The 19,382-nt window shown below is 40.8% G+C and overlaps 1 protein-coding gene across 1 annotated transcript in view; it reads right to left on the reverse strand.

The window, feature by feature from the left end:
• The window catches only part of SYT9 (synaptotagmin 9), a 129,817-nt gene that overhangs the window by 59,631 nt on the left and 50,804 nt on the right, over positions 1 to 19,382 (reverse strand). Inside the window, exons 2-3 of the mRNA XM_040988998.1 lie at positions 15,653 to 16,004; positions 6,981 to 7,527 (exon numbers count right to left, since the gene is read on the reverse strand). Of these exons, the coding sequence (XP_040844932.1) occupies positions 6,981 to 7,527; positions 15,653 to 16,004 (899 nt within the window). The remainder of the gene's footprint in view (positions 1 to 6,980; positions 7,528 to 15,652; positions 16,005 to 19,382) is intronic.

Raw genomic sequence — 19,382 nt, forward strand, 5'->3', positions numbered from 1 at the left:
AATAGAACCAGAGAAAATACTTCCAAGTATTTACTCAACAGAAGAGTGATATCCAGAGTATGTTATAAACAATGTAAGCCACTACAACAACAAAAGGAATTTAGTTTAAAAATGGGCAGAAGGGAACCAGCACTGTGGTATAGCAGGTTAAGATAGCATATGTTTACTTTCTTTCTTTTTTAAGATTTATTTATTTTTATTGGAAAGGCATATACAGAGAGGAGGAGAGACAGAGAGGAAGATCTTTGTCCGATGATTCACTCCCCAAGTGAGTGCAATGGCCGGTGCTCCACTGATTTGAAGCCAGGAGCCAGGATCCTCTTCCGGGTCTACCACGCAGGTTCAGGGTCCCAAATCTTTGGGCTGTCCTCGACTGCTTTCCCAGGGCACAAGCAGGGAGCTGGATGGGAAGTGGAGCTGCCGGGATTAGAACCGGCGCCCATATGAGATCCCAGCATGTTCAACGCGAGGACCTTAGCCCCGCTGCTGAGCCCAGCATGTTTTCTATCCAGGTGCTAACATGTCTGGGAAAGCAGCAGAGGATGACCTGAGTGTTTGGGCCCCTGCTGCCCATATGAATACTCAATACTCTGGACTTGCGGCTTTGGCCTAGACTGGCTCTGATCACTGCGGCTACTTGGGCAATGAACCAGCAGATGAAGGATATTTCTCTTGCTCTCCCCGCTTGTCTATCCCTTTCTCTGTGTCACTCTGCCTTTCAAATACACAAGTGGCCCAGGCGGCGTGGCCTAGTGGCTAAAGTCCTTGCCTTGAATGCCCTGGGATCCCATATGGGCGCCGTTTCTAATCCCAGCAGCCCCACTTCCCATCCAGCTCCCTGCTGTAGCCTGGGAAACCAGTCAAAGATGGCCCAAAGCTTTGGGACCCTGCACCAGTGTGGGAGACCCAGAGGAAGTTCCTGGATCCTGATTACGGATCAGCATAGCATCGGCCGTTGCGGTCACTTGGGGTCTGAATCATCAGACGGAAGATCTTCCTCTGTGTCTCTCCTCCTCTCTATATATCTGACTTTCCAATAAATAAATAAATCTTAAAAAAAAATACGCAAGTAATTTTTTAAGAAATTCATAAATAATCAACAAATAGCCATATATGAAAAACTACTAATATGAGCCACTTAGGAAATGCAAATCAAATCTGAATGAAGTATCAGCACATACTCACAGAATAGCAATGATACAAAAGACCAAGTAACAGATGCTGGATGTACAGGAATGTGAACTCTTACTTACTGTTAGTGGGAATGTAAATGATTGCAGACAGTATGGAAAACAATACAGGGGTTTCTTCAAACTCTTCAAAATTCAGCTAGAATTGTCATGTTATACAACAATTGCACGGCCGGGTCTCCCAAGGGTTAACTCCACAGCACAGCTTGTTTCTCAAAGGTGTAACAGGAAGGGCAATCATGGCCTGATACACTTAGCCCCTTGCTTGACTGCAATTTCCCTCCTTCCTGCCTCCCATTCTTGCACCTCCTGACTGCAATTTCCCTCCTTCCTGCTTCCCCTTTTTGCATGTCCTTGGGGGAGCTTAGGTGTTGCTTAACCATTGGGAAGATCCTGGGAGGGGCCAAGCAAACTATATAAGAGTTCGACTTTGAATAAAGCCTTCACTTCACAAGAACAAGTCTCAGTGTGTTGTGTGTTGTCTGTCTTGTCTGTCTCATAACCCTATTCCCTCCGCTCGACTCGGGGCTCGCGGTACGTGGCGACGCGGGCGTTGCCAACAAACAATGCCATTATTGTGTATATACATATAGTAGGAAATCACCATATCAAAGAAACATCTGCTCTTCCATGTATATAGCAGCACTGTTCATCACAAACTAGGTACAGAATCAACAAAGATATCGAAACACATGGATAAATACGACATGGTACACGCACGTTTGTGTACACATATATATATATACACACACAAATTTAACAACATTCAACCATGCAAAAATTCCTGTCAACTGCCAAAAAAGTAATGCATATAGAAGACATCATGTTAAGAAAAATGAACAGGGCCCGACAGCATAGTGTAGTGGTTACAGTCACTGCTTTGAACAAGCTGTGATCCCATTTGGGTGCCAGTTCTAACCGTGGCAGCTATGCTTCTCATCCAGCTCCCTGCCTGTGGCCTGGGAAAAACAGTGGAGGATGGCCCAAAGTTTTGGGACCCTGCACCCGTGTGGGACCTAGAAGAAGCTCCTGGCTTTGGATCGGTTCAACTCCAGCCGCTGCAGTCGCCTGGGGAATGAACCATCGGACAGATGATCTTCCTTTCTGTCTCCCCTCCTCTCTGTATATATCTGCCTTTCCAATAAAAATAAATCTTAAAAAAAAATAAACAAAATAAAGAAATACAAAAACCACATATTTTCCTAGTATGTTAGAACTCAAAAAACCAAAACCCAAACAACATATCAAAAAATCCAAACATACAATGGTTATAACTATAGATTGGAAATGCCAGAAATGCCATTTTCTGAATATTTCTGTCCTACATGCCAGAAATATTCAGAAAATGCAATTTTTAGAAGACATTTAAAATAGCAAAAACAAAAAATTCGGTGCTTAATATCTGAGAAATACAAAATCATCTTGGGGAAAATGATAACCCTTGATGGGTGGATATTTTATATGTCAATTAAGACACTGCTTGGAATATCCACTTCCTAAATCCCATTGCAGATTCCTGTAAATGTGAACTCCGAGTGCATCAGCAGGTGGTGACTCATGTAGCTGAGTCCTGCTGCTGCATGAGACCTGCATTGAATGCCTGGCTCCCAGCTCTGGTTTGCTTAGCCCCAGACGTTACAGGCAGTTGGGGAATGAAGATAAGACATGGAAACTCTGCATCTCCACGTCTCTCAAATGATTAAAAATAAGTACAAATTAAAAAAAAATTATAGACAATAAAGAATTTAGTAAATGGAGAGATATTACAATCACAAATATAAAGACCCAATATTACAAAAATGTAAAATTTCCCTGAATTTATAAACTTCATACAGGTCTAAAATCACAACAGAATTTTTCTTTACCTCAATAATATAACTTTAAAATTTATGATAAATATAAAGTATTGGCATAAAATGAACTACAGAAAAAGCTTAGATGACCTGCCGACTAGCACAGGATTTTTAAATTACACTACATAAAACATTCCATTCTAGATAGAGTAAAAGCATAATTTAAAAAGCCAAACCTTTAAAATATATAATTGAAAATGCAGGAGACATAAATTTAAGAAGACTTCTTAAATAAAACACAGCGTACAAATGTTAAGGGTTTTTAAAAAGTTTGTGGAAAATAAAAGGTAAGTTTATTTTGATGCAAAACTTTGAATTTCACAAATTCTTTTACTATAATGTATATTTCACATAAACTCCCATATGTTTGGACTTCAGTTATTTAAAAAATTTATTCATTTTTATTTATTTAAAATTGGAATGAGAGATAAAAAATTGATTTTTTTTTTACTTAAAGATTTATTTATTTTTACTTGAAAGACAAAATTACAGAGACAGAGAAGGAGTAACAGAGATCTCCCATTTGTTGGTTCACTCCCCAAATAGCTGTCATGACCAGAGCTCGGCCAATTGGAAGCTGGGAGCCAGAAGCTTCTTCCGGGTCTTCACATGAGTACAGAGGCCCAAGGTATCGGTCCAGTCTCCACTGCTTTCCCAGGCCATTAACAGGCAGCTGGATTGGAAGTGGAGCAGCTGGGACATGAACTGGCACCCATATAAGATGCCAGTGCTACAGCACTGAAAAAAACGGATTCTCAGGGTACTGGTTCACTCCTCAAATGGCCCAAACTGCTGGCTGTCCAGACTGAAGCCGGGACTCAGAAAGTACATCCAGCTCTCCCACATGGTTGGCAAGGACTCAAGCCCTGTTTCCTCTCAGGCATCTTAGAACAAATTCCTAGAACAGAAGACATTAAGTGGAATCTGATCCAAGGACTCTAACATGAAATGTGGGTCCCAAACAGCAGCTTAACCTACTCAAACAATACTTGCCTTTTGACTACATTTTCCATTAGAATACTTTTTGAAGTGTTCTAACATAATGGAAAATACTAAAGTGTTTTTACATTAAACCTCTATGTATCACAAGATACTATATTGTGAATACAAAGCCAGCCGTACTACTCATACAGAAGATGCTTGCAAGATCAAAAAAGCCCATACTTTTGTACAGACTGTAAAGAGTATATATGAATAAATAAGGAAAGGAAAACAGTACAAAATAATGAATAAAGGGGCTGAGGAGATACCGTGAGTTAAGCTACCACCTGCAATGCTGCTATTCCATATGAGCACTGGTTAGAGTCCCATTGCTTCACTTGGGAGACCTGAATGAAGTTCCAGGGTCCGTGCTTCCAACAGACTAAAACCCGGCAATTGTGTTTGGGGAATGAGTCAGTAGATGGAAGCTCTCTGTCACTCAACTCACTCTGTTTACCTTTCTGCCTCTCACCTTCTTTTTGCAACTCCTTCTTTCAAATAAATGCATAAATTCTTTAAAAGGTGCTGGATAAGCATTTCACAAGAAAGAAAACATGTACGACAAATAAACATATTAACATTTATCCACCCTGACAACTGAGAAACTGCCAACAATATTTCATTTTACATGCATGTCACACACACATACACACACACACACATTAATTGGTATGACAAGTACAAGAGTTGGTGAGGAAGTACAGCATCAGAAGCTGTCACTCTCACCATAGGAGGATCAATTAGTACAGCCACTGGGGAAAAGACCTTGTTATTATCTTGAAAAGTTGAACATGTGTATTCCTTTCCTCTGTTAGGAATATGCCCAAGAGAAATTATTTCATCAAGTGATGTATCTGAAAATCTTCTACCATATTACGCACAATCACAACACTAACAACTCCTGCAAAGTCACCAATAAAAGAATGCTAACTTGTCATATTAATATATTAGTAGAAGCAATAGAAATACATGAACCTCTGCTGTTCCATTCAACCATCAGTGTTTACCAAAAAAAACCAGTCAAAGGGGAGCTATGCAAGGAGAACAAAGCTATAATCTATACTGTGTTACATTTGAGTATAGTTTACAATGTGAATTAACTTTGGGACTGTGGTTTTCCTTTGGCAGAACTGGACTGAGGAAGCATGTGGGGTGGTGGGCAATGTAACTGTCAGTAAAAACACTGGTAATGTCCTATATACTCCTCAGAAATCAGGTTCATGCCTGTTCGTCTAACTATTCCTTCATTAGTCTGTTTGTGACTTGTACACATTCTATATTATAATTACACTATTATACTAAAACAGACTCTTGGCAAACTGATACCTTTTCTAAAAATATTTTTTAAAAGATGTATTTATTTATTTAAAAGAGTTACTGAGATAGGGATAGATAAACAGACAGAGATCTTCTATCCATTGCTTCATTACCCAAATAGCCACCATAGCTGGAGCTGGAGACCTGGATGAAGCTCCTGGTTCCAGATTTTGGTTGGCTCGGCTCGGCTTGGCTCAGCCCTGTATGTTGCCCCATGTGGGAAGTAAATTCATGAATGGAAGACCTTTCTCTTCTTTGTCTCACCCTCTCTGTAATTGTACTTTTCTTTCTTTCTTTTTTTTTTTTTTTTAAGATTTTTTTAATTGGAAAAGCAGATACACAGAGAGAAGAGGCAGAGAGGCTCCTCTGTCCACTGACTGACTCCCCTTGTGGCCACAAAAGGCCAGAGCTGAGCTGATTCGAAGCCAAGAGCTTGTTCTAAGTCTCCCACAGGGTCCCAAGGCTTTGGGCCATGCTTCACTGCTTTCCAGGCCACAAGCAGGGAGCTGGATGGGAAGTGGGGCCACCAGGATTTGAACTGGTACCCATATGGCAAGGACTTTAGAACCAGGCATCTCAAGGCAAGGATTTCTGCCACTAGGCTACTGCACTGGGCCTCGTAAATCTAATTTTCAAACAAATAAATCTTTAAAGAACAGACCAGTTGACAGATTTTGTACATCTTGCTCCCAAGCACAGTGACAGTTTTTCAATCTATAGGCTGCAAACTCAAACTGACTTGGTATGTGCTCTGAATGTGGCTGGTGGTGCTCAGCCCTCTGGACACCAAGGCAGAGAAAGAGAGCTATGCTGGCTTTGGATGGCATGTGCTTAAGGAGACAGTTATAGCAGGGGGTTTAGATACATGAGAGAAACTGGTGGTTTTAAAAAGTTACCCGGGAGAGCCCCAATTCCCTTTATTTCCAGAGTTGTAATATGCTGTTATAAGATAAAAGAAACGGACGCAAATGGGGGGAAGCTATCGCTTCTGAAACTTTATGTCTGAATAAGTACTGATGTGCGGTTCCGCCACACAGAGCCTTGCCTTCTCTCCTGAGGTCTAAATTGGACTGATCTTCTCTAGACCAGTTACTATCACATGTAGCTCTTTTCAGGCTGACTTCTTTATGGTTCGGATTCTGTTGGGTCTCACGTTTAAAACTGCGGTAACCACTCTTGTGAACCACCCTCACTTCTAGGGTTAAAGTTGAGGATCTGATCAAAGAAATACTGCTGAAACAACTTGAGAGCATAGGCAAGAACTCAGTGCTCTTGGAAACAGGCAATGATCTGTGGCTGCAGACAACGGTTCATAAATGCCAGGATCCACTGAACACAAGCAACTTAAGAAAACTCTATAGAAAATGTGGTAAGAAGGACAGGTAGTTTCTGTTATCTATTAAAGAACAGCTACTACATCAGAAGATAGAGAATAACAGTTTCTCTTTGGCCCCATTTTCATGAGTAATTCTTAGAATCTAAGAATCTGATTTTAGAAAGAGACAATGAAGCTCCAAAATAGTAACTACGTGTGAATTGATAAATATTAAGCACTTTGTCCCATCAATAAAATAATGCATAAATTCTCTGTTTCCAAGCCCACCCCACCCCACCCCAAATGAAGAAATGCTGGACTCACATTGGTGACATATTCGATATCCTTCCACAGGATGCACTCCCTGGGGAAATCAGCCAAGTCTAAGAAGTGATCCACCACCACCTGGCCAATTAAGTCGTGGCGCGAGAACCTGTCAAAGTCGTACACAGAGAAGTGAAGCTTCCGTGCTTCTAGATCATTGTAGGGAACCGGAAATAAAAACACTTCATCGAACACAGGGTTCAGGGTCTTTCTGTGAACCTTAGTCTGGTGTTTGGTTTTCCGATCGGGAAGCAAATAGATCTTGACATAAGGATCTGAAGTCCCAGAAAAGTCCTTGGCCGGCAAATTGACAGCTTTGTGAATCTTCACTATGAGCTGCTCTAAGTCACAGTCATATTTTAAAATAAAGTTCAGTTTTCCACAAGCTTTGCTGTTACTCCTTCTCCCGTCATCATTATCCAATGACCTCTGCTTATATAACTCCGGTTTAATTCTACCAATTCCAGTCAACTGCTCCTGCTTTTGAAGCTGCTGGATGTTGAAGTCTGGGTTTGACAGGTTGAGTTGTCTTCGGATTGAATTATGCCTTGAATGAAGAGCAAGACAGAGCCAAGTTATAACCTCATTAGCTATGGGTCTTTTAGAAACTCATGCCCGCAATGTTACATTCTAGAAAGAGCTTGTTTCTGTGGACTTTTTTTTTTTTCCTTTTCTGGCCTAAATTCAAAATGCTCATCAATGTGAATAAGTTGCTCCCTATGGCCTGAAGCTCAAAACTGAGGCCTGGTATCAGGAAATGAACTTACTAACATGTGATCTTGGAGCTTTAAAGGTTTGATGCACTTTTTAACTGTCTAATGTACCATTAAAGAAGCTTATCTGGTTGGTGGAATGCAAAGGTTTGTACAAATTGCTTTAAAAATAAAATTATCACTTGTATATAATATTCTGATACCTAAATAGTTGGCTAAATGTTGTCTTCAGAAAGATGAATGTTTCTCTAAGTTACGCAGAAAGTCCTGTCACTGACTACAGCCTAATAATGATGTGAATTCTTAATTCAGTTTTAAATCAAAGCATTTTCTCCAAAGAAGGGTTTTTGCTCAAGTGAAGTTATATGTGACTAGACGTGCCTGCTTATAGTGGATTGTTTCTGGCTCTGATTGGTACAAGCTCTGGAATTGTGTTTTTGTGGGATTGTGTGGGTGATCAATTATCAGAAAGTTTTATTTTTGAAATAAACATTAATGATACAAATGTTACATTAAAGGTGGGCTATCATAAATGACTACAGGGATTCAGTTAGAGAAGTTTGGGAAGAGTTTTTGCAAATTATATGTCTGCTAACAGAATATAACAGGGTATACAGATATAAGCCTCACCCTACACATTTGTTGGTTTGGATTATAAAGTTCCTGAAAGACAGATGTTTAAAAGTCTCTTTTAAAACTTGTCTTGTTTGTGTGGGTCCTTACAAGTTGAGAGACCTATTCATTACATACAAAGTTGTTTTTAAAGTTATTTTTGTTTGTTTGCAGTTCAGAGCTCATAGTCACTATATTGTGTTACATACAGTTGTTCAATAACTTTAATTAAACAGCATCTCCACCAGAAGGTGACAAGGAACAGCCAGGCTGCCTCTGAGGGGCTGATAAACAGGCAGAGTGAATGTCTGAATTGGTCTTCCTTTCTTAAGACTATGGCATGAAATAAAAATGTAAAGATGGGATTAATGCATCCCAAGCCTGCATAAACTGTTCCTTCTTGTCATCACAGAAGCTGACAGGCTAAACTGTCTTCTTATGCGTAAAATACCCTCGTGGTCACTAATCACTCATGTGGTACAACAAAGGGTGGTGTCCCAGAGCTGTCACTGCTACCCATCAAACCCAACACTCCACAGTCACATATCTCCTTCAGCCCTAATTTAATTTTATTTTTTAAATCTTACAATTTCTGGGGGGAAAAATAAGAAACACTGTTAAACACTTAAAACCAGTGATTGTGTTAGCACATCCAGACAATCCCATGCCCAGATGTGGGACTGCTGTGGTGCTGAAACAAGCTTTCCTCTCTCTGCTGGACTCTGGGCAGAGGTCACCAAGTACCCTGCCCAAGCAGATGTCAGGTAGGACTACTACAGGCTCTTCCCTCTGCTATTGATTTTTCCTTGCAGAACAGATTCTAAAAGTTTCAGAATTTGGACCTAGTCAACTCCTCACATTCTGAGAGGCACTGGTTAGTGAGACTAACCAGCGAGGATTAGCCTGGGCCACTGTGGGTGCTGCCCAATTGGTGGTGTTCTTTTCACAACAGAAGTGCCTCCCTTAAGATCCCCAGAAGCTCCTTCTCAGGACTGGAGTCCAAGGTAGGGCAGTAATTCTGTGTCTACTGCCAGGCCCAAGCTCTGACCCTCCCTTGTCACTTCTCTCCCCAGGGCATTGTTGAGCAAATTGTCTGCATAACAATTTACCATTGGCTTTTTTAATACTTTTAGTACTGAGTTTTAAATCCATCACAGCAATATTGTGTCTTTACTCCTGTCCCATGTAAGTTTAAATTTTAACCTGAAATATATGGATTTGGCTTCTTAGCAATGGAACACATTCTGTTTTACATGTACATTTTCTTAGACACGAGATCTGAAGAGAAATTAGCTCTACATGCTCAGCTGCTGCTAGCCTGGACTGATGGCCAGGGGGTGAATGGGAAGAGCATTAAGGAGAGATTTATACTTCAAAGACTAAAACAAGATCCCATTCCTTGGGAACCATTTGCACAGGAAGCCCTATACTAAAAAATCCAAGCCAGCCAAAGTATCTTCTTTAAAAAGTCAATCACTAAAGATGGTTATCTACATGATTAATTCCATTCCAATCCTCTCCACCCCCACTCAGACTCACATTCCCACTGGGAAAACAGTTCAAACTAACTGTGAGGTGGTGGGGTGCCGGCGGATAACAAAGAATGGACCGGACAACATTATTTCCTGGGGTTCCGTCCAGGAGGGAACTATTTGTTCATTGGGGTTAGGGGAATGGACAGAACAGAGAACTAGGGTATCTCTTGACCTCCCTGTAAAACCTCTGCAGCTCTTGGCAGTGGTGGGGCTGCAGCCAGGGAAGTATAAATGAGAAAGTAGAGGTGGGAGGCTGCCCAAGGAACATGAAGAAGTGCAAGTCAAGGAAATAAACAATCAATATTCCACAGCTCTTTCGGGCTACTCAAAAGGAAGCAGGAGGAAGGAGAGACAGAACAGAATGACTTGAACTCTTCCCACCCTGGATGAGGTGGCTGTACATGGTCAATGGAAGTGGTGCCTAAGTGTTGCAAATGAGTTCTGGAAGGCAAGGGTTTAGAATTCCAATGTCACTGAATGACAGTGATTATTATGTTGAGTGAGTGCTGCAAAGAGGGATCTGTACATGCCGCAGACAGCTCTCAGAGTAGTATTTTGTATTTTGATATCCTAGGGGCTTAAAGTGCATAATAGAAAAAATTAAAAGTGAGCACTGTGATGCAGTGGAATAATCTGCTGCTTGGTACATCCACATCCCACAACAAAATACCAGTTTGAGTTCTGGCTGCTCCACTTCCAATCCAGACACCTGTTACTTTGCCAGGGAAGCAATGCATGATGCTTGGGTTCCTGCTTTCCATGTGGGAGATGTGGATGGAGATCCTAATTCCTGGAACCAGCCTCAGCAGTTACTGTTGCAGACACTTGGAGAGTAAACTAGAGGATGGACTAGTCTGTGTGTGTGTGTGAGAGAGAGAGAGAGAAAGAGAGAGACTTGACTCTATCCTTCAAGTAAATAAATATATTTTGCCTCCTCCCTTGGACCATCCCATCTCAGAGGTAATACCCAATGTATCCTTTCAACCTGGTTCTGAGACACTATTGTTGACTGTGCTTTAGGTCCGAAGGAAAGAAAAGCTGCTTGTGGCTTCGGAACTCTCCTTGATATTTTGTCTGTGCTTAACGCAGGGAATTATACAAACAGTGAGGTAGGATCTTCTTTTCCTTTCTGGGAACACCTCGTGAAGGAGAAGAAACAATCCAATTTTCCTGACCTACTGAGACACAAGGAGAAGTCCTGCATAGGGAATGATGCAATTATCATAGCACAAGGACAGGAGGAAGTAGAGATCAAAGGCTTCCTTGGGCTAGAATAGAAGAAGACAATGAAGACGCATGCATCGGGCATTGGCACCAGCAGAGGTATGTGATCTAGTGCAAATGTATACACTGAAGCATGACCTGCTTTCTTCCACACTCTCCCACATTAAAACAGGTTTGAAACCTTAGGGTCACTTTCAGACACCTTATCTTCATAACCAAGAAGAGACTTTATCAACAGCCTTTCTAAAGCATCTCACATCCCATGTCTCTCTCCATTCCACTGCACTCAATTGATGCCCTTAATATTTCCAACATAAACTAACTCCCTGTATCTGGACTTTCACGCTGTATATCTAATACATTCTTCTCAGATTAATCTTCTAATGAATAATATAAGCACTTCAATGTCTACTCATTGCTCATCTACTAACAACTAATATAGAATATCACACATAATAGATGCATAAAGTGTGTGTCTAAACCCAGGAATGCTAGAGACACAATAGTTTTTGATAACCAATATGTGAATTGAGAAAACAACGGTTAAATTTATTTTCAAGGCCTCATGTAAGTTGAGTCATATCTAAACAACTGTCATTATTTAAGCTGCCAGTTTATTAGAAGCTCAAGAAATAGTAATTTAAAAGTTGTATGTTCCAGATGTTCAATACACAAAATTATGGCTTATTAGAAATATGTCAGGGCTGAGCATTGTGGTGTGGTAAGTTAAGGCAGAGCCTGTAAGTAACACTGGCATCCAAATGGGCATAGCTTTGAGCCTAGGCTTCTCTCCTTCTGATCCAGCTCTCTGCTAACACGCCTAGAAGACGCCGCAAGTGATTGGGTCCCTACCACCCAAATCAGAGACTTGGAACAATTTCAGGTTCATGGACCCAGCCCAGCCTGTTATTGTGGCCATTTAGGGAGTAAGCCAGCAGATGGAAGAATCTCACTCATATTCATTCTCTCTCTCCTCTCTCTCTTTCTCTACACCCCTTCCCTTCTTCCCTTCCTCTCCTTATTAAAAAAAAATCCCTCCCCCTTTTTTAAAGAAAGAAATGTGCTATGAACAGAGTAAGTACAACATGTAATCTTTGTGCATTACTTCTTGGAATTGTGGCCAATAAGGGAGCTTAAATTTGAAAGGTGATAATTATCTCCCCCTTCTAATTTTGTTGGTGTATTTCTGTGAGTCTACAGATTGTTCAACTCAGAGAATAGGTCAAAAGTCTAAATGAGAGATGCTTAATGGATGTGAGGCCTAGATCAAATGGGGAAGGCTGCAGTGGCCTCAATGCAACAAGCTTTATTCCAGTAAAACCTCTTACTGAGTCCAAGCTAACAGTGTCTTTTGGGTTGTATGACATGATAATCCTGGCCAGGAAATGAGGATGAGATGATCAAACCGCCAGTATCATGCAGGGCCCCCAAAGGCCTGTAAAGGAGTTTAGGGTGTGATAATTGAGATTTTCAAGAAACCAAAACGTTGCATAGGAACTTTCAGGAGGCTTAAGTAAAAAAGATGATACTCTCTTGGAGCATAAATCAGAAATTGGATTACATGATTTTTTAAGGCTCATTCTATTTTTGAGGATTCAAGAATTTTCATAGATTTGAAAGAGAATTTTATGAAGTTTTGAAAACATTTTTTAAAAGTACAATGCCAGCTCTACTTTCAGACCAATGACGGTCTTCCAATGAAACTGTTCGATTTATCTGGACAATAAGATGCTGGACTCTCCATATGGTCCATACCTGCTTGCACTACTGTAACAATATGGAGGAATTCAATATGGGAAGAGGGTTTGGGGAAGGGCTGGGGGAATCTGAGAGCCTTTGAAACTGTGTCATAAAATGATAATAAATAAATAAATAAATGTATAATATCCACATTCTCAGCACACTAGGCCATTAAACAGGTGGAATTTCATTCTAATAGAAAAGAATTAAGAGGAATTTGGGATGGTTCTAACAGTAACTAAATACAAGCTTGATCTTGGAAGAACAACAGAAAGTCATCCTAACCAGAAATATCCTTAGAACATAAAACAAAGTTCATTTTCAAGATGTTTTAAAAATACATTGATGTGAACCAAACAGAACAAAGCTGAGGATCCAGGTAAGGCCGAGAGGTGGTCAGGATGCCTTTAAATGGGAATCTTAGCTGAGAAGGTGTCCCAAGGACCCTGGGATTAGTGCTCATGGAGGGTGGATATGAACCAAGACAGAAGAAATAACAGCTGGAAGAACAGGTTACTTCTCACCAGCTCATCAAAGAGGACCTTCCCCTCCCCAAATGGGGAATCAAAAATATCACTTAGAGGAAAATGTTAAAAATGTACATGAAGGAAATTTCATGCAATTCTTCCATTTGAGTTTTCTTATGCAACATAGTCTTTATATATACAACTTTTATTGTAAGACCATGAAATAATGATATGCATTTCCATTCAGAATCCATAAAACTAGGTCACTAATAATTTAGGTATGAATGTTTGGAATGCATCACAATGCAAATTGTCAGTATTAGATTAAAAGCAACTAGAAAGAGTTTCATTTTCTCTGAGTAGTTCAGGTATTAACTAAGGCTGATTTTGGTTATCAGAAAAAAATGTTTAATTGCATACTTCCAAATTAAATAAATATTACTGAAAAGTACATTTTACAGAGGTAATTTTTTTGTTTTTCTTTTATTTTTTTATGTCTCCTCCATTGCCAGAAGTCAGTAGATTGTTTCTTTCTTTATTTTTTTTTTAAGAAGGATCTTATATCTGCTTGGATGATTCCCTAAATGCCAGCAACATCCAGGGAAGTGTCAGTTCAGTGCCAAGGGCTAGGAACCCTTGCAAGGTCTCCCATAGGTAAGGCAGGGCCCCCAAATACTTGGGCTATCTTCCATTGCCTCCCCAGGAGCATTAGCAGGTCACTGGACAGGAAGAGGATTCAAACTAGTACTCTGATACGGGGCATGAGAGTTACAAGATGTCTAACCTATGTCCCCAGGTTTCTTTATTTAAAATACGCATAGAACTCGTGTATTTTTCTATAATAAATATTATGATAATTGTAGTCATATTATTGCAATAGGTTCATTAAAATTATGGTAGACTCTTTGGAACAAATCTAATAAAAACGCACAATATTAGCACAGTGTTTTAAAGAAACCCAGAAAAACTACATGCAGAATAGAACCACATAGGAGACAATTTCAGTGGCAGCTCCAGTTGAAAGAATCCAGTGATTGAAGTACTGAAAGGACTTTATTATGAGCTGGCACCACCCCCATGAACTCACAACAGCATCAAGCAGAGCTCTGGGTATATTTAAGTCATAAATCTAAAGAGAAATTCTAGTGATAAAATCTGAGGATTTCTTCTAAATCAAATGGCAAACAACCACCTCTTTCCTCACAGGAATATTTTAAGCTGAGTTCTTTGATTCAGAATTGGAAATGATGCTAAAATAGGTTTCTGAAAAAAATGAAACAGTAAACTGTCATATTCCATCCCACTTAATGTGAATGAACAGTGCCTCTAGGATAAACTTTATTAACATAAAAAGGGTAAGATCTTATTTTTGCTTCAAGAGAAGAAAAAAAAATCTTAAAAAAAAACCCTTCAAACTGTGCTGACGCTTTGCAGATAATAGCACATGCAATTCCCCTGGCTATTGTGTAAGTAAATATTTTCATTTTAAAGAAAGGTGCTTCCTGTGTCTCTTTTTCTGAAACTTTATTATAAAATAGCTTTTATATTTAGTGATTGAGAACTGGCAATTTAGCCTCAAACTCACCTTTCTTGCAACATTTAAGTCTCGGAAGAGGCCTGTATCAATGATAATGATGCTGACGAAAGTAATAGCAACGCAAAATGAAGTTCACATTTTGAGGCACTTACTCGGGTGAACTGGTCCATAGCACAAGTCATCACTTCATTCCTAAACCACCTCTAAGTCAGTATTATTATTATTATTCTTTTACAAAAGAGGCAACAGACACAGGTGAAGGTAAAGTAAATTTGATCGAATTCAAAAAGTGTTATAGCCACTCCTTTTGAACTCTGAGCTCTCACTTTTTATCACTGCATTTATGTTACTTGTCCACTTCTTAAGAACACAAAGCATCTGAAAATGTGAAGAGAGTGAGAGTCACCTACGCATGGGTGCTGCTATACAGCTTCACAAAGCCTTGGAGTGGACAAAGACTTGCAGACACACTGTGAAGCCCAAAGAGCCCATTGTGGCCACAGTTTAGGTCACTGTTTTAAGTTTATCCTACTGTTTTTAATGAGAAAACTGTATCCAACCCCTATAGATAAAGGCTTTAGTGAAATACATAAAAACAGTATTCAACTTACAGAAGGTTTTAATATCTAATATTGTTTTTGTCATGAAGGAGGACTACAGAACTCAGGAAACTAACTTCAGCAGAAGTCCAAGAGTTTTTCCATATTCATGCCTGTGATACCAAATGGATATTCAAACAATTATAGGCTACTTGGCTGACCAACATCACTGCTGTCAAGAAAGGGATTTGAAAAGGGAAATGGTCTTAACCCTTGCATTCAGAAAGAAAAAAGGCATTACTGACCGAGCCGAAGAGGTTGGCTCTGTGACTTGGCGCTGCACACGGACGCCATGGGCACAGTTCTCTTGGACCCCTGGTTGGGTGGAGAGGGGGATGTCAGGGGAGGTGTGGCTGATCTTCATGGAGGAGTCAGGGCAGGGCGTAGGAGGGTCTAGGAAGTCCTCACTGTTCTCCTGCTCATTGGTTTCTGTGTCCGTGTTGTTAAAAGGCTCTTGGTTGTTTTCTTTGCTACTAGAGAGCAGGCCTCGTTCTCTCCACGGAACCCAGCAGAGTTTCCAAGACACGAAGAGAGACACACCGAAGAGGGCGAGACCACAGGCAGTGACCACAAGGGTCAGCAGGCTCACTGAGATATCTGTAAAGAAGCAAATCAAGAGTCAGTGTGAGCACTCCTCCCATCTCCACACATTGCACAGTACAAGCAGAATGATCTCTCTCAGGAGTCCACTGTGGAAGAGCGGCTGGCTGCTGCTGCTGGTCACCTGTTCCTGGGGTAATAACAATGTGGGCTTAGAGGCTCAGATATACCAGAAGACCAGTGAAAAACATCACAGAGGAGGTGGTATGTCAATGTTGAGAAACAACGAACAACCTGATGTAGCAAAAAGTGGTATGATATTCAGGGGAACTGAGAATACACTGCAACTCAGACAAAACCCTGTCCTACAAAAAGACTTTTGTTTTTCTTTCGAGCAGGGCAGATTAAGTTGTTTTTAATAATGTGGTATCAGGACCTGACATGGTAGACTGGTGGCTAAAGTCCTCACCTTGCATACAACAGAATCCCATTTGGGCACTGGTTCATGTCCTGGCTGCTCCACTTCCCTTCCAACTCCCTGTTTCTGGTCTGGGAAGGTGGTGGAGGATAGCCCAGCAACATGACAGACAGACTACATACCTTCACAGATTCAGGATTTGGTGAAGGGGAAAATGAAAAATTAGTTATTTAGTCCTCATAGTTTTCACTATCCATAGCAGTCGCACTATTTGTTGGGCTACAATAAGGCATGCTTATGCCTGTACACACAGAGAGAAAGAGAGAGAGAGAGAGAAAGAGAGAGAGAGAATACGAAGTACCTTCCTTTCTTCTTTCTGCTGGAACAAAGAGCTTCTCCTAGGTCTTCCACTTCCAGGGCTGTAGTTCATTGCTTTTCCTAGGCTGTTAGCATGGAGCTGGACCAGAAGTGGGGCAGCTAGACTCGAACAGTAACTCATAGAGAATGCCAGCTTGTGCCTTAACTTACAATGTGACAACATTGGCACTTCTGGAATTGCTTTAAAGCAAAAGCCAACCAATAAAGGATATTTAACATGGGCAGATGAAGGGGCACTGGGTGAAGACACAAATTAAGAATCTCCAGTGCAGGAGCTCTGGCATTAGGTACAGTGGCTAAGATACTGCTTGGAATACCTGAATCCTATGTCAGAATTCCTGGGTTTAAGTCCTAGCTCCACTTCCAATCTGTTTCCTGATAAGGTGCAACCTGGGATGTAATGGTGATGGCTTAAATACTTGGCTCTGTGCAATCCACGTAGGAGACCTTAACTGACTTCCTTCCAGGTTCCTGACTTTGGCCTAGGCCAATCTGGCTGCTGGGGGTATTTGGGCATTGGAGGTGGTGAACTAGAGAACAGAAAGTCCCTCTCTGTCTGTGCCATTCAAACAAGCCTAACACATGTTTTGTTTCAGTCTGAGGTACAGAGTCATGAGGGCACAGATGAGGCATAAGGAGTGGAACAGGAGGTCAAAGTAAAAGGTGCTAAAGTCACATCTCACAGAGTCCCCACGGAGCTGGGAGAGAGTGTGCCTTTACCCAAGATTCCACCTGGCTCTGACAGTTCACATAAAAGAGTGGAACATTTGTGCAGCCATCTACGTTAGGTAGTAGTGTTGGGGCACAGCAGAAAAGGAAACTCTGCTAGTTTTCAAGCTGCCACAGAAAATACGAATCCCCACCCCCAACTGGATTGGAAAAATAAAGCACGCTCCACATAGCAGCAAAATCCCTTAATACACTCAATAATCCATGTGGAGACAAAATTCCCTCCTGTGTTCTGTTAGTCATTTCCAGTCTGTTCTGACATAGACACTGCAACACAGATATCACCAGCACAGGCTGGAGGAGCGAAGCAACGCGAAAACACTAACGTTTCAGGTGTGTGATGTGACCGTTGCACATTATTCACTTACTATTCATTGCCTGCACTACAGACAGTGCACTGCCTGTACCTTGAAGAGAGAAGCACAAATCCCAACCTGCCAATGGTGGTCTTGTGATTTGATCTAGCCAAAGGAAAATGAGTGTAATATGTCCCACGTCAACTCAGAAGACGTGAGCTCTCACCTTCTGTACAAGAAGATGAGCCCTGAGCAAAAGCATTATCTTCTCATTGACGTGTCACAAAGAGAAGACTTGCAGCTTAGGTCCAAAGTCTAAATGAGAAATAAACTTAAACCTGACCCACAATCTGGGGCAGAGCTATCAGTGACACACAAGTCTGTGAGCTAAACCTAAATACCTGGTGTTTTAAGTAGATTTTGAAGCAATTTGTTCATATGGCAAAAAGAAAAGCATTGATATACGTGACCATATAATTTACCATCTAAAGTTGAACACTTTGGAGAGGGAAAGGGCTCATATGGATGACTGCATGGTGATAAGGCAGCTTTTAAAAAAAAATTATTTTTCATGACATAGTTCCATAGGCTCAGGGATTTCCCCTTTCACTCTCCCCATTCCCCTTAACCCCTCCACCCTACCACTGTTTAGGATAAGGTATCTAATCCAGGATTGTCTGGGGTAAACTAGGATATAGGGTCACCGTGCACTTAAGAATGCCACCTGAGATCTGAACTCATTGACTTAGTCTCGGGGCTTATCTCGGCATAACAACAAAATACTACCTAAATCGAAGCCTTATCCTATATTTCTCAGGAACCAGGGACCCCAAACAAGGTCACAAACAATTTCAGCTTGTTAGCTGACTTCTAGTTTAGGCATTCAAAACTCAGCTTGTTCACTGAGTTTTGCCTGGATCATGGGGCTCTATGAGAATAGACTGTGTCCATCTCAACCCCTCATAGACAATCAATAATGAAGCCTGTCTGAGGAGCCCCATTTGAGGTGATCTTCCTAACCGCACCTAACCACTAGGCTAAATATCCACCCCAAGCCTGTCTTTTAATTCCATTTCCCACACATTTTTTTGAAGTATCCTGATATTATTGGATTATGGATGAAAGGTTTCGCATACATGTGTAGTGAAGAACAGTAGTTGCCTCCCTAAATTCAGAAAGGCCAGGAAGAACACACAGACAGACAATGAAAGAAAAGTCATGGAACAGACTACATCAGCAGCTCCAGAGAAGTTATCCAAACCTAGCATCAGAATAAATGACCCCTGACCTGAAACTAGATAGCTCATGAAGCAAGGTAATTTGTGTACTGAGATTTACAAGAAAACAGCAAAGAGAAAGACGTATGGCTGGAGCAGATACCAGAGACACCCTTGAGATCTTATCTCATCTAGGAGTGAAATGACATGAGTGCTACAACAAAAGAAAATTCCATAGAAATCTAGGAAATTTTACTGAATGTGAATTAAACATGCTCACATACAAGCACACCCACAACAAACAAGCAACTAACTGAAGACAGAAAATTAAAGAAAAAGATAGGAGATTGTGCAGTATTCACTTAGGAAGTCTAACTTAAGCTTTCCAGAAGATTAA

The sequence above is a fragment of the Ochotona curzoniae genome, unplaced genomic scaffold, assembly GCF_017591425.1.
Source record: "Ochotona curzoniae isolate NIBS_2020 unplaced genomic scaffold, NIBS_Ocur_1.0 contig_517, whole genome shotgun sequence".
NCBI lineage: Eukaryota > Metazoa > Chordata > Mammalia > Lagomorpha > Ochotonidae > Ochotona > Ochotona curzoniae.